Here is a 14,431-nt window from a genome sequence, read left to right on the forward strand (position 1 = left end):
TTTATGCATCTAAAATTTTGATAGATTTTTGTTAATTTATTAATATTTTAATAATTATTACAATTTGGAACAATTTAAAATTTTATATAAATAGCACTGCTCATCCAAGAGGTAGATTGATTTTTATTATTTGGGAATCGATATTGATATCTAAATTACTATAGAAAAATTATTAGAATATACTTCACAAAACTGAAAGATTCATAATATAATATTCTGTAAATTTTATCTATCAAAGACGCATAAAAATTATTTCTGTAATTTAATTCAAGGATTTTCTTTTACACATTACATCATTTTTACGAAGAAATTAAGCTGCCAAATAAAATGGAATGAACTCAGCCTAATCCAGCCACTCACACATTTTAGATTTAAACTTTGTTTCTGAAATCCATTCAAGTAATTACAAAAGCTGTATATAATACTTAGTAGTTGACAAAAAGAAACGCTAAACTAAACCGTGAGAAGTTTAACCCGCTTTTTATTCAATATAACAGAGTAATGGAATCTTACTCCATATAATGGGAAAAGGCCTTTCAAAAATAGCAATATTATCCAAAATATTTCAATTATTCAACAATTTCGAAAATAATGACCAGTGCCTTATAGGCAAAAAAAAAAATTACAATGCATCATTGTAAGTCCTTCAATTCTGATGGTTGATTTAATATTTTCATATTTTTTCGCAACGAAGGAGTATTTCGATATGATTATGATCACAATAATTTTGATGTCAATTAATGTTCCCATCTCTGATTCAATGAACTAAACGCATCAGAAGCTCGTAATGGAAATTATTTTTTGTGGTACTATATTCCGGTGCTACTGTCTTCAGTCATTCAGTAACAAAAAATATAAAGCCAAGATGGGTTGGAGTGAATATTAATGACCATTCTATTCAAGGGAAAAGATATTTCACCAAGCGAAATTAATAATAAAATAATAATAATTTCAAATGTATCACAATCTGCCTACTTAAAAACTGAACAACCTTTTTTCAAGACCCTTTTCAAAAGTTTTTGAATAAATAAATAAATTTGAATTATATAAGTGCTTTAATATATATTAATATATTAATTAACGAATATAGATATTTGTTTCAACGAATATAGATGAAATTTTAACATAGCTGCAATTATGTTTACAGAATGAATTATAAAATGCAAGTGAAGGAATAAAACATTTTTTCTTTTATACTCACCTGTCAGCGTAGAAATAAAAAGACTCGGCAAGAATAAATTATTTTCTTCCTTTTCTTTATTAAAAAGACAATATTTAATGCTGGAATAATTTCATTTATTCTTAATACTTTCTTCTTTTCCAGGTTGCACCAGTTGCGTTCCTTATGAACTGGTGACAATAACCAAAAATTTCTTAACAAGTGCGTCCATCCATCCATGTTGAGAAGTAGGTGACTAATTGACTGTCCAGAATCGGAATGTTTGCCAAGTTGAAGACTAATCCTCAGACCCCTCAAGAATCGAATCCCATTACCCAGTACTTCGAGATTGGGAGACAGGTCGCAAGTGCTGGACCTGAACTCGTATGGAAAATTCATGAGGCTGTCCGTAAATCCGATAAAAGAGTAAGTATTACCATATTTTCTAAGATAAAAACATTTTCTTGCATGAATGAAAAGCAGTTGCAGGTTTATCTAGATTAGTAAATCACCCAACCGGATTGAAGAATTAGTGGCGAAGATTTCGGGTATGTAATATGTAGATTAATACTGAAAAAGAATTAATTTTATAAAATATATTATATTTAGAAAGGTGTACCAAATACATTTCTCCTGTTGTTAAATTATGGTATACTACTACTTCAGGAATAAATTTTAAAAAAATGTTAATAGATAATTAGGTTTTTAAAATTTGCATAAATTTAATTGAAAACCAATGAAAAACAATTAAACATTTAAACTTCCAGTTTAAAAAATTTAAACTGGAAGAAATATGTTGTTGTTGTTTTTTTTTGGGGGGGGGCAAAAAATGATGTAAAGCAAAAGCCTCTAAATATAAAAGTTCATCAAATGAATTTCTTAAAATCTTGTCGATATTTTAAGAAAAATATATAAATTTATTGCTTAATTCCTAAATTAATGAATAAGCTGTATTTCTATTCAGAGGTTAAATAATGGTGTTCAACTGATAAAAAAATATTACATTTTCTTTTTTCACATAAAGCATTATAACTGCTGTGAAATCTTAGCAGATTGCTTAATCTGTAGTTTAGAAGCTATAGATAATATGATAAAAAAAATTGAACAAAAAATACGCATTTGATTTTAATTTTCATTTAAGGTTTTTTCAAAGAAAATTTTAATACAATTTAGAATTTGAGAAAATGGCTCATTTAAAGATGCAAATACGTATAATATTAAAAATAAAATTATGGAGATATAAAAATTAATGTAACTTTCCACAGAAAAAAAACCAATGCAGGTGATGGCTTTAAAGAAAGCCATTAAAATATTACGAATATTGAATTTAAAAAATGCTTCAATATTTTGGGCAAAAATCAATATTTCAAAGCAGCCAACTACCTACCTTAAACTCAATATGATGCTGAGTGTACCAGAAAGTTACATGTTATGCATATATTCGATAAACGCATATATAATATATACAAGCTGTCTATGATAAAAGCAAATCTATTAACATATTCGTAGTAAAAAAGATTATTTGCTACTTATTTAAAGCTAATTTTATCAAATGTAATCATCATTCCTACTTCATGAAAAAGTTAAGAGTGGAGCATCGAAAGAAAGCTAAAATATATTTCTCGTTTCTTCTTCGAAGAGAGAAGTTAGATGGAAGATAGGAAGATTGTAATTAGTTAACAAAATTAAATGCCACTTATTTTATTCCTACCATCTATTTAAAAGAAAAACCATATTAATAAAAAATGGCTGTCCATTCTGGATAATCTATCTGGTGTTTAATTCGGAAAATTTATAAAAAATTAAATTAAAATGGTTGAAACCAAATCGGATGAAACACTAATCATCACTTCTATTTTTCCATATTTTATTAATGATGGGAAAAGAAAAATAAGAGTAATTGTTTAAGTTGATGAAACTGACGGTTTATATGACAGCTTCATTTTTCAAACATGTGTAAGAGCTCAAATTCTCTCTCAGAAAAAATATGAAATTTATTTCAAGGAGCTGTGCACATACTTACTCAAAAAATTATCTGCTCGAAATATGACATTTTGAAAAGTCTCGAATTATTTGCTTAATTTTGATGGCTTGGAACTTATAATGCTTTTGTTTGTATTGATCCGATTAAATATTTGCATTTTGAATAAAAAATTGCTTATTTTAAATAGAAAGAACGTAATCACCTGCCGGGTTCACGTCTCTTAGAAGAATGCAGCATTCTTATTTTCAAGCTATTATTGTTCATTCAAAAGAATAAATATATAAGTAAAAAAATTACCATGAATAGATTTTTCATTTTGTTATTTTAGGGGCAGACTTCAAAAGCCAAATTTATTCAGGTCTAAATATCACTAAAGTAAGCCTCGGAATATAGTAAATAATTTGTCTTCATTACCATTAAATGCCTAATTTTTTCAATATTGATTTAAAAAGATTTTTCAGTTTTTTATTTCTTAAGTAATTCATATAAAAATGATTTAAAAATCATATTTTAAGTATAAATTGAGGCTACTTGTCAATCGGTACACTGAGGTTTAGTTAAGAAATAAAATTAGTAAGTAGAGCTAAATACAGACATAATCATCTTATTTTCACAATAGCAACTTTTAATTCAGCACCGAAAAATTAAATAAGATATTCTGAATCGTATAACAAAACTAAAAGGGCATGCACATGTGGGAAGCACCTATTTGTTTTTTTGTTTCATTACCACTCATGGTGTTGTATACATGTTATATATTAGTTTTATAAGTTTTTCAGCATGAATTCGGTTGGCAGTAACAGGAATTGTAGCTTCAATCTTATTCTTGTAATATTTTAGAAGAAAGAATAAACTATTTTGTTTAATGACAACGTCCCCCATTTTCCGTAAAAATAAGAATAAACAAGACTGTTCACTCTACAATAAAAACAGAAAAATAAACGCTTTTTTTGTAATTGGATTAGATAGTGCTTAATTCCCAATCTCGTATAATGTAGTAGCTGGCAATAATTTCGTAACAAATTATTCTTTGCAATATCAAAATTTTAGACATCATTGGCACGTATCGTGGATGTAGCCACGAATACTTCCACTTAATTATCTTTCACCTTAATGGTTTAAGTCACGCCATTGCGTTAATTCCATGCAAAAGACGATTGAAATTCCCATCAAGGGAAATATCTCTTACACCAGCTAGAAATTTACTTCGCTGAAACAATTCAGAGTTCATAAAGATCATCGCATTAATCCTCTTTAGAAAATGTAATCATTTGATTTATTTGTTTTTTATTTGTGGATTGACTTATCTTCCTAGTTTGTCTCAAAGTTTCAGACTTTCCCAATTTATGCAAAAATTCTCTTAACATCTTTAGAAAAACAGGAATATTTTATCCTACTTTCTATGAATCTTTGTTATTTTGTTATTTGTTTTCCTTTAATAAAGACTTTTATAAGAGTATCTGAAGTTTTAGCGAGCTTCTACTTTTCTAGGAAAATATAAAAAAGAAGCTAGGTAATTGCAGAAACTCATAGGATCACAAGTGGCGCATTTAAGTTATGTATCAAGTGACGCAGATGAAGTCCTATCGTAAAATAAGAATGATATATTACTTCTCAGTTTTCTTTAGTTTACACTAACAGTGTACCTTCTTTTATTCAATATTTTAATATACGCTGGTTCTGAATATTCTCTCTTAAATTCTGAAAGCTTTTTATCAAATCTCTTTCAAGTTAAAACTTTTTTTTCAAGAAATATGTTTCTCGCGTCTTTCGAGGTACTTCATTTTAACAAACTAACGCCAAGACAGTAAATTCTCCAGGAAACTCTTTCAGATGTCAAACATTTCTACGAGCATCATTTTAATTATAAAAAATAGTAATAGATCATAAAATGAAAATACTGAAAAAGCAATGATTTTCACCATATGAAATTATTTTTTTTTCTTGGTACAATGTGTGACCTTGGAACATTAAACAGATGAAAAAGTGCTCTATTGATTTCAAATTAACTTTCTATCAGACACTTTCTCCGGAAGAATATTTCTGGAATTCATTCACTTGTGAAAGTCCAGAATTGGGCATCAAAGTTGATGAGAGCTATAAAAAATCCATCACCATTTTTATTAAAGAGTTTTCCGGAACTTTAGACATATCAATTAGATTGAAAGAATCGCCTGTCACGGAGAAAGCTTTCCACTTTCTGTATGCTGGAAGGGAGAAAATGAAGTATTTTTTTCTCTTAAGAAAAAAGATTAAAATTTGTCACAACCAAGTATTCAATCAGAATTTTATTTTTGTGCGAGTGGCCGTATATTTCACGTTTTCTAAGTTCCTATTAAAAAGCTTCAAAAGTGTTTGATTTATTTTAAGATATGCGGAATTAAGAGAGGGTTAAAAGAGTTATTAAAGTGATTGCCAATGTTTTTTCTCTTTTTCATCTTTCACTTGTAAAACTCGCCCGTGAAAGATGTTCCTGTTATTTCCAATTCTAGGGATGAAAATTTTTTTTTAGATTCATGTTAATATTTTTATTTTTTTAAATAACCATTATTGTGGAATTATTTGAAATACATTTATCATTTTGAATATATTTTTTTCAGAAATTTGTGTCTCTTGGAGAGTTCAGTGCCTTTAAATAAAAAAAAAGATATTGAGTTTTTTGAAAAAACACAGAGATGAAACAGTTAACTAGATGATGGAAATTAAATGCGCAATGTATTGTATTTTCAAATTTCGCTTATCCTACGCATTTGAGAGGTTAATAAAAAATGCTCTATCAATATATTAATTTTAATTTTGTATTATTTCAGTCTTTCTTGAATTCTTTATACAATAACAATCGTTGAATGTTCGGTTACTCACTAATTACAGCATTAACGTAAAACTAGTGTATATGCATCTGAGCAAAAAATTCATTTACAGAGTGATTCACCGAAAATTTTCACTCAATTTACTCCAGAAGATTTTCTAAGCAACGTTTGAAATTATATCAAATAAATTAATATTATGGCAGTTAAAAATTTATAGAAATATGCATTTATGCTTTGAATATGGGTTTCTTTCTTAGCTCTTTTAAATTGTTGAATAAGTTGAAAAACATACTTTAATCTTGATTTGAAATGTGAAAAAAATTAAATCCCTTGATTTTACTATCTATTTAATTCATAGGTGAATAATTATATCTATTTCTGCAGTTTTTCAAAACAATTTTCTATTAGCAAAAGTATAAAATTTACTCTAAAGTAATAAGTACTTTGCTTATATGCTGCAGGTATACATTTAAAGTATAAAACTCGGAAAAGGCTACCAATACTCTATTGAAGTTATTTGAGTCGGTCATATTCTATCCAAAATCTTGCATTGTTTGCCAAACCGTTGTGGATAAAATGGAAATTGTTTAATTCACGTTCAGAAGGTTAATTGAATCAAAATGTTAAAACCCTTTCATTCCAAAACAATGAGGGGAGTTAAAAGTATGAGAGATAAAGGAATGCTTGTTTCTATAGCAACAGGAACGTGATTGTTAACGTTAGAAAACGGAAACTAATGGAACGGTGTACAGTGCGAACTACTTTAAAACCGCAATTTTTCCTTTGAATAAAAGGAATTTTCTTAATCAAATTAAGCAAATGCAAGAATTAGAAGAATCGGTTGTAATTTCATTTCAAAATTAACGGTACATAGTTCCTTATTTCGATATATTAATTTTGGTGATTTAAAATACCTTTATACTTTCTTTAAGGGCAGTTTATAATTTACCAAGGTATTTCTTAATGTTAAAAATATTAAAATGTTAAAAATTCCACCATAATGTTAAGAATGTTAAAACGTTAAAAATCCCACCATAATGTTAAGAATGTTAAAATGTTAAAAATCCCACCATAATGAACTTTTGCATAAGTTTATAAATACAAAAATTTATTCACAGTAAAAAAGGATATAAACAAATATTAAAGGAAAGCCACAGAATTCACAATAGATAAAATAATGAGCTTTTTTTTATAGTTTGATATAACTTTTTGATTTCAATTACCTTATCTTGAATCTTAAACTTTATTTAGAAAATCTTTTTATTATTGTACCAACAGCAACAATTTCATACAAAACTAGTGTATTCATACAATCCAAATAAAAAAATCAAAAATTAGATCCTTGTAATTAGAGAAATAGCTATTTTACAAGCTATGAAACTCTATGGGAAGGAAATTAAACACACAATTAATGATACACAAAATCTTTTCAGAATGATAATTTAGGACGATGCTCCATATATAATTTCGCAAAGATTAAGTTTTGTAAGAAATTATTCATTATTTTCATTTTTCACCTTTTGAAATCCTTTCAAAGTTCTGTCATATTTTAAGATAATAAAATACTTTTGATCTATTTAAGGGAAAAGGGATTTTCTAAAAAATGAAATTTAGATAAAATATTCCATTTGTGACACTTTTTTACTATTTATTTTGAAATAAAAAAAATTTATGATCTATAAACTGGTTTTCTATTGTATTATAAAACACACCTAGACCAGAGAGCCTGGAAGTGCTTTTTCTCTATTAATGTTTTTTTTTTCAATTTTTATTTTAAATCCAATTCTTTTTATTTATAAGCAAAATTGATTAATCGATTGTATTATAAAACACACCTGGACCAGAGAGCGTGGGAGTCCTTTTTCTTTATTATGTTTTTTTTTTCAATTTTTATTCTAAATTTAATTCTTTTTATTTATAAACAAAATCTTTGTAAAAACTTTTAAATCTAAAACCCGAACATTAAATGAATTTGTAAAGTATTGCAAAAGATGGATTATTGGAACTTTCTGAGAAAACTTTTTTTTAAAATTCTACACGCTATTACCCATTGTTTCAATCATAAACATGGATTAACGAAGTTTCTGTTAACACATTCTTATATATCTCTTTATCCCTTCCAGGAAAATTCGAGTTTCAGAGAAACCTAAGTTCTGAGAAAGTATTTGAAAACAAATAAGAGCTTTAAGATCTTAAATTCTGAGAATTCAAAAAAAAAATACTGAATCTTTATATAAACATATAAATTCATTTTCATCTGTTAGAGCAAATAAAAGTTTTCAAAAGTTTTATCTTCGAACACTAATACCATTTATTTTGAAATGAAAATTCTTAAAAATGATTTTCTTGTTATAGATCCTGTTGCTAAATATCCTACTACCAATGTAGATCCTTTTCTTCGAAATTTTCGAAGAAGCAAACATAAATCAAAATTTGTCCTTCAGCGATTATTTGAAGCTGGAAGAATCCAGGCCCCCTTAAGCCCCTGTTTGTTTGTCTTTTTAATTTAATCGTTTTTCTTTACTTTATTTTCTGGTAATACGAAATCGCCTCATATTTTTCTAAGAAATTGAAGAAAAAAAAATATTCCGATATAAATCACTGACTTTTTTTCTCTATAGAAATAGTTGATTAAAAAGAAATAAAAAGTATGTAACCAAGAAGTTGTTGTAAATTGAATTTTTCATTTCCTTTCTTAGTTGTAAGTATAGCCGAAGGGTTTGAATATTTTTTACAACAAAGCTTTAGTATTTAATTTCGTATAAAAACAGAAAACTTTTGTGACATCTGTAAATTTTGTATTTGCTTAGCCAGGATAAAAAAAAATTTGAAGTTACATTAAAAAAAATATTCACAAATTCTTGGGCAGCCATAATCTCTCATTATTTTGGAATGTCCTCTCAAATGTAAACGTGAAACTATAAATCACCGTGTATACCAAATTTCATATAAATAATATACGAACATACGAGGGTAATTAATATTTAATCTTATTGCTTTGTAAATTTCTGTACATACATGAGAGTATAGAAAAATTTATATTAGTAAACAAATCTACCTTTTTAAATGTTTGAAATATGATTTAACAAATCCGAGACAGGGTGGCGGAAATAATTTTTTTTTTCATATTTTTTTTTTCTTTGTTTTTTTAAAATGCTTATCTGTAAATAGTTTCATGTTCTTGATTCTGATGGTTAAGTCGTATCACTGACTCTCCGCCCCTGCCCGAAGGCACCCGGATAATAAATATTGAATGACCGGACCGCCGCAACAGCAACACTGGTGGGAACTGTGATTGAGTCTTTAAGGCCATCACCGGCCACGGTACAACCCTTCCCTAAGGAAGCACGTCCCGTCATCAATGGGAGGAGGAACTTCATTTCGAACTGCCTCCCCGGGGGGGTTTTGATGGGGAATATATATTTAAAATTTTGCTATACGTATCAGACAGCAAAATTTCAAGTTAGATAGCTACTCTTAATTAATGTCCATAATACAATTAACAATTTTTCAAACTTATGATATCTCAAATAATTCCATTGATTTAAATATTTAGTTTATAGAGTTCATAGTTTTCACTTAACAGCTAAAAAGTATTTTCCAACTTTACCTTTTTATTTGGTTTTATGTATATTTCATTTACTCAATATACTAAGCTGTTCGTGATAAAATAATAACCAAACGTTTCGCGACTAATTATAGAAACTGATTTAACAATATGAGTGCAAGAGTAGAATAGAAGAGGCAAAAGATCTGAGCTGTATTATAATTCACTCGCATTAAATGAAAACTCGTAATTAAAAGATGGTCAAGATCTTGAAAGTCATAAATGAGAATCAGACTTCATTATGCATCAAGATTAATGATCATGCAACTTTTAAGAAAAGATAACAGAAATATTAATTTCAGAATTCATCTGAGCTCATGGGCTTGTTAAATACTCAACATCTCATCAGAATTTAAACTTTTCTTAATTCTGAAAATATACAAATTATATTAAAGAACCGAAGCATTTTAAAGTTATTACGAACACTGTTAACACCGCTAACACTCAACCTAGTAATTACATAGCAACATGGACCGAAAGACAGATTTGTAAATTAGTTTCAACTTTGACATTTTTATAGCTTGAGGTAAATTACTTTCTTTAAGAATAAATTATTTCAGTAAAAAGTAAAAAAATTCTTTTTTTCTTTCTTCCGTTCTAAGCTACCTGATGCGCAATTGCTTAATACATGCTTTATGAAAGCTATACTATCGTTTAAAAAATTGAATGTTTTTGAATAATCACATACGTAGGTAATTAGATAAGGGCCTTTTATTTTTTAAAACAAACTATAGTTAGTATTTTTTTCCTTGCAAATTTGTATTTTGTTCTGTTATTTAAAATAACTTTATTTTAGTAGTCTGAATTGTTATGTATTTTGTTGGAAGTGGTTGCATTAGTTGCTTTAGAGCTTTTCAAATAAGATTCAGAGCAAAAGTTTCATAATTCTTACTTTAGAAATAAACATTTGTGCAATAATTGGCCAATGAATATCTGCGAATCATGCTCTCAGAATTATATGATGAAAAATTCTATTTTACAATTTATTGTTAATTCCAATTACTGTTGATAGAAAAATTGAGAAATTGACGTCATTATCAAATTAGCTGTGACAATAATATGCACTTAACGATAATAATTCATTCAATTATAACAAAATTAAGACTCTTTTATTCGAATAACAGATAAATGCATTTTTCTTGTATCAAAATTGAATTTTTCGGATTAATCTAAGATGGAATAAGAATAACAATTTATATTCATAATTAATTCAATTACATAAAGTTGAGACTTCCTATTTCGGTTATCAAATAAACCCCATTCCTATTAGATGAATTTAAAGAAAGCCCATCTAGTAATCAAAGAGAATTGCTTCTTGAAATAAATCATTTTCTGTAAATATGTTTAGTTGAAAAGAATTCGAAACATCTTTAGAAGAACCGTAGAAGAGAAGTTTCTAATTGTTTGGTATTAAATCATTTTAACGGTATGGATTTAATAGTCAACCATATTTTAATTAAAGCTTAAATCTTTTCCTACGCCGGAATGACACAAAGGCTCATTCATAGTTCTTCTTTGGAAAAATTAAACTCAAGACAGGGTTTATTTTGCAGAAATTTTTAGTATTCTTTGATTCACGTTCCTGTTTCTCGCAATTAAGAAATATGAATCATATTTATTGTATGATGCAAATTAGGAACATGTTGGAAATAGCCCACTATTCATTCCAAAATTATATAACCCTGATTAATAAAGTAGGATTGATATCAATTTTGAGCATGAATAGCACTTTTAATAAATTTATTATCATCCGTACGATGAAGTATCTTTTAGTGCCCATACGCATTCATTCCCAAAATATATATCCTGAATTAATAAAGTATGCATAACTAAAATGTTAAGCATGTTTAACACTTTTATGAAATTTATCTTGGTTATCAACCGCATGATGAAGTGCCTATTAATGCTCATAAATTCTTATTCAAAGTTCAAATCATTTTAATATTTTTTTCTTTTGAAAATTTTAAAATTTATTTCATGAATCCTAAAAATAATTTTAAATATATAGTTCTTATTAATTTAAAACACTTCCTTGAAAGTTTTTGATTATATATTTCATTTGAGCCTAAGCAGCTACCAATAAATTTTAAGCTAATGTTCACTCCCCTTTTAAAATGAATATAAAAATGTGAAGGTTTAAGACACTATTTTTCATGTTAGATATAAAACTCCTACTCTTTATTTAATCTGAAGGAAGATATTTTTAATTCATTGTTAGATTACAATTCTTAATTATACAATAATAAAATATTTTAAGCGATGAAGTTTATTCAACACTTTAACACTATCAATACTGAAAAGTCTCAAACGCAAGTAGTTTGGCTTGCAAACATTTAAGTAATTTTTAGCCTTATAGACACTATATTTTTCACTATATTTTCATAACGTTACATTAACTGTATCATTGCCAACCTTTTTGTATTAGGAAAATATGAAATCATTTTTATTTAAAGTTTTAAGCGATAATCTTCGGATCTTTTCAGTAAATTTTTTGGTTCGAAACACGTTTAAGGAATGCAAACCTTATGAATATTATAAAATCACGATAACATAAAAAAAGAATCTATTTCTTTTCGCTGAAACAAAGCTAATACAGCCAGATATATAATATATTATTTATTCTTTAGTTTATTCAAATCCTTTTTCGCTCCTTTGTCTTACGTTCCTTGGAAACAACATAGATAAAAAAAAAAGTAAAACAAGCTTCTCTTAAACCTTTATCTCAATGAAACTGAAAATAGAGGATGACAATTTTTTTCATCTCTTTCGGAAAGTCTCCGAGATGAGAAAAGTTTTAAAAGATATCGTACGAAGAGAGCTGGGGCTTTCTTTCAAGTGAAAACCCTTCAAAGACGGAACATAACATTTCATTCCAAGTCAAGATGTGGGATTCCAAATCTTCCTTTCCAATCGGCATAGGAATGAAATTGAAATCACAAGCTTTTGGAAATAAATTGTTCTCTAAGTTAAATTAAGGCCAAGAGCTCTGAATTTCTTTTGGAGGAGGCACTAAAATAAAGTGCAGCATAATGGAAAATGCGTCAAATCCGATAGAACCGATAACTCTCCGATTATAACTTGATAGACTCAGAGTGGAAAAGAAAAGGTTCATAACTAGAGAAAGTGTTATTTGGAGTCATTGTTGTGTAAAAAGGAAACTTTTGCAGCAACTACAACTTGATGATAGACTTCAAGAAATGCTTGTAATTTCGATTCACGTATAAGCATTAATTAATTATTTTATTTTTTATTTAAGAGAAACTATTCTGAATTAGATAACAAAAATTAATTACTTTTGCGCAAGCATTTTTTTTTCTTCTTAATTCACTGCCAAATGGCGCCACAAGTAAGGAAATAAAATTTAAATAATTCAAGAGATTAACAAATGATTTAGATGTACGTTTATTAAAAAGATGTTTTAACAATGAGGGCACAGAAATACATAACATTTGAAAACTCGAACACACCAAGATTTCAGTAGAAAATCGATTGCGAAATACCGTAACGAAAAGAGTCAAATTAAATAAAAGTATGTGATAAATATATGTTCATTCCAAGTACTATTTATTGTTTTTACAAATAGATTGAAATTTATTTTTTCTCTATATAAAATTTTCAATTAATAAATGACATCACTGGTAGAGTTACGAGATAGCAAAGAAAAATGGACCATCACGATAATCCAAAATACAGAAACGGGGAATGCAGGGAAATGTATCTACATCAATGGACAGACCGAATGTTCTCTGCGCCAAGTTATGCCCTGCAGTTGGTAGGATCAGCTCGGTGTGATATATTATGAACTGTTGAAATCGAGTGAAGCCGACACAAGGTATACAATGTAACTGATGTGTTTGAGACGAGTAATGAAGGACAAACAGTACCAAGAAAGACACAACAAAGTTATCCTCCAGCATAACAATGCTTGGCAATAAGTTTTCAGACAAGTCAAGACATACTTGGAAACATTCAAATGAATTGTCTTACCACCCTTGTTCCACTCTCCAGACGTTGTTCCTTGCAACTACCATTTGTTTCGATCTATGATACATGCCCTAGTTAAACTGCATTTCCGATTTTATGAAGAAGTCCAAACATGAATCGATAATTGATAGCTTTAAAAGACTTATTTTTCTGAGATGATATCCGACAATTGCCAGAAAGTAGTAGCTAGTGACGGACAGTACTTTGAAGCATGAATAGGTAATCACTTTTTTCAAATAAAAATCACATTTTGGGGGAAACGACGGTTGAAGCAGAATTGTAGACCTAATAGTATTTAAAAAAACATATAAAATGTTTAAAAAAACATATAAATACGAAAAGTATTTCGAAGCATAAATATTTATATTGACCCTGCATTTTTACGATCAATTCTCTGTTTAATATTAATCATTACAAATTCATCCAATTTTGTACAAAAAAGATAGGAAAAATAATTTAAACTTGTGAATTTTGTAAAAAAAACCATTATTAATACGTTTTGATTAAAATCTGAAAATTTCCTGATCCTGACTGTTTCATGCAATACCATTTTATGAAATAATTGTGAAACAAATTTTTTGCAAATAATTAAATCATTTTGACAGCTGTAATCTATATCTATATCTATATCTATAATAAAGCTCAATGTGTGTGTGTGTGTGTGTGTGTGTTGGCGCTCTACAGGCCAGGTCATTTGACATACAGCTATCAAATTTGGTACATGTATACCTTAGAGGTCGGGAATGTGCACCTGGGGTCCCTTTTTTTGAAATTTTAATTAGAATTTTAATTATTAATTAAAAACTAACTTTCCCGCCAAAAACTTTCATTTTCCCCACCGCCAACTTTTCCGCCAAAAAAATCTTCCATTTTCGCCATCGCCAAAT

At 28.1% G+C, this 14,431-nt stretch overlaps 1 protein-coding gene across 3 annotated transcripts in view; it reads left to right on the forward strand.

Annotated features, from left to right (window-relative positions):
• The window catches only part of LOC129960797 (SCY1-like protein 2), a 334,172-nt gene that overhangs the window by 67,049 nt on the left and 252,692 nt on the right, over window positions 1-14,431 (forward strand). For all 3 annotated transcript variants that reach the window (XM_056074446.1, XM_056074447.1, XM_056074448.1), the window contains exon 2: window positions 1,325-1,585. In XM_056074446.1, the coding sequence (XP_055930421.1) occupies window positions 1,439-1,585 (147 nt within the window). In that variant the 5' untranslated portion in view covers window positions 1,325-1,438. The remainder of the gene's footprint in view (window positions 1-1,324; window positions 1,586-14,431) is intronic.

The sequence above is a fragment of the Argiope bruennichi genome, chromosome X2 (genome assembly GCF_947563725.1).
Source record: "Argiope bruennichi chromosome X2, qqArgBrue1.1, whole genome shotgun sequence".
Classification (NCBI taxonomy): domain Eukaryota; kingdom Metazoa; phylum Arthropoda; class Arachnida; order Araneae; family Araneidae; genus Argiope; species Argiope bruennichi.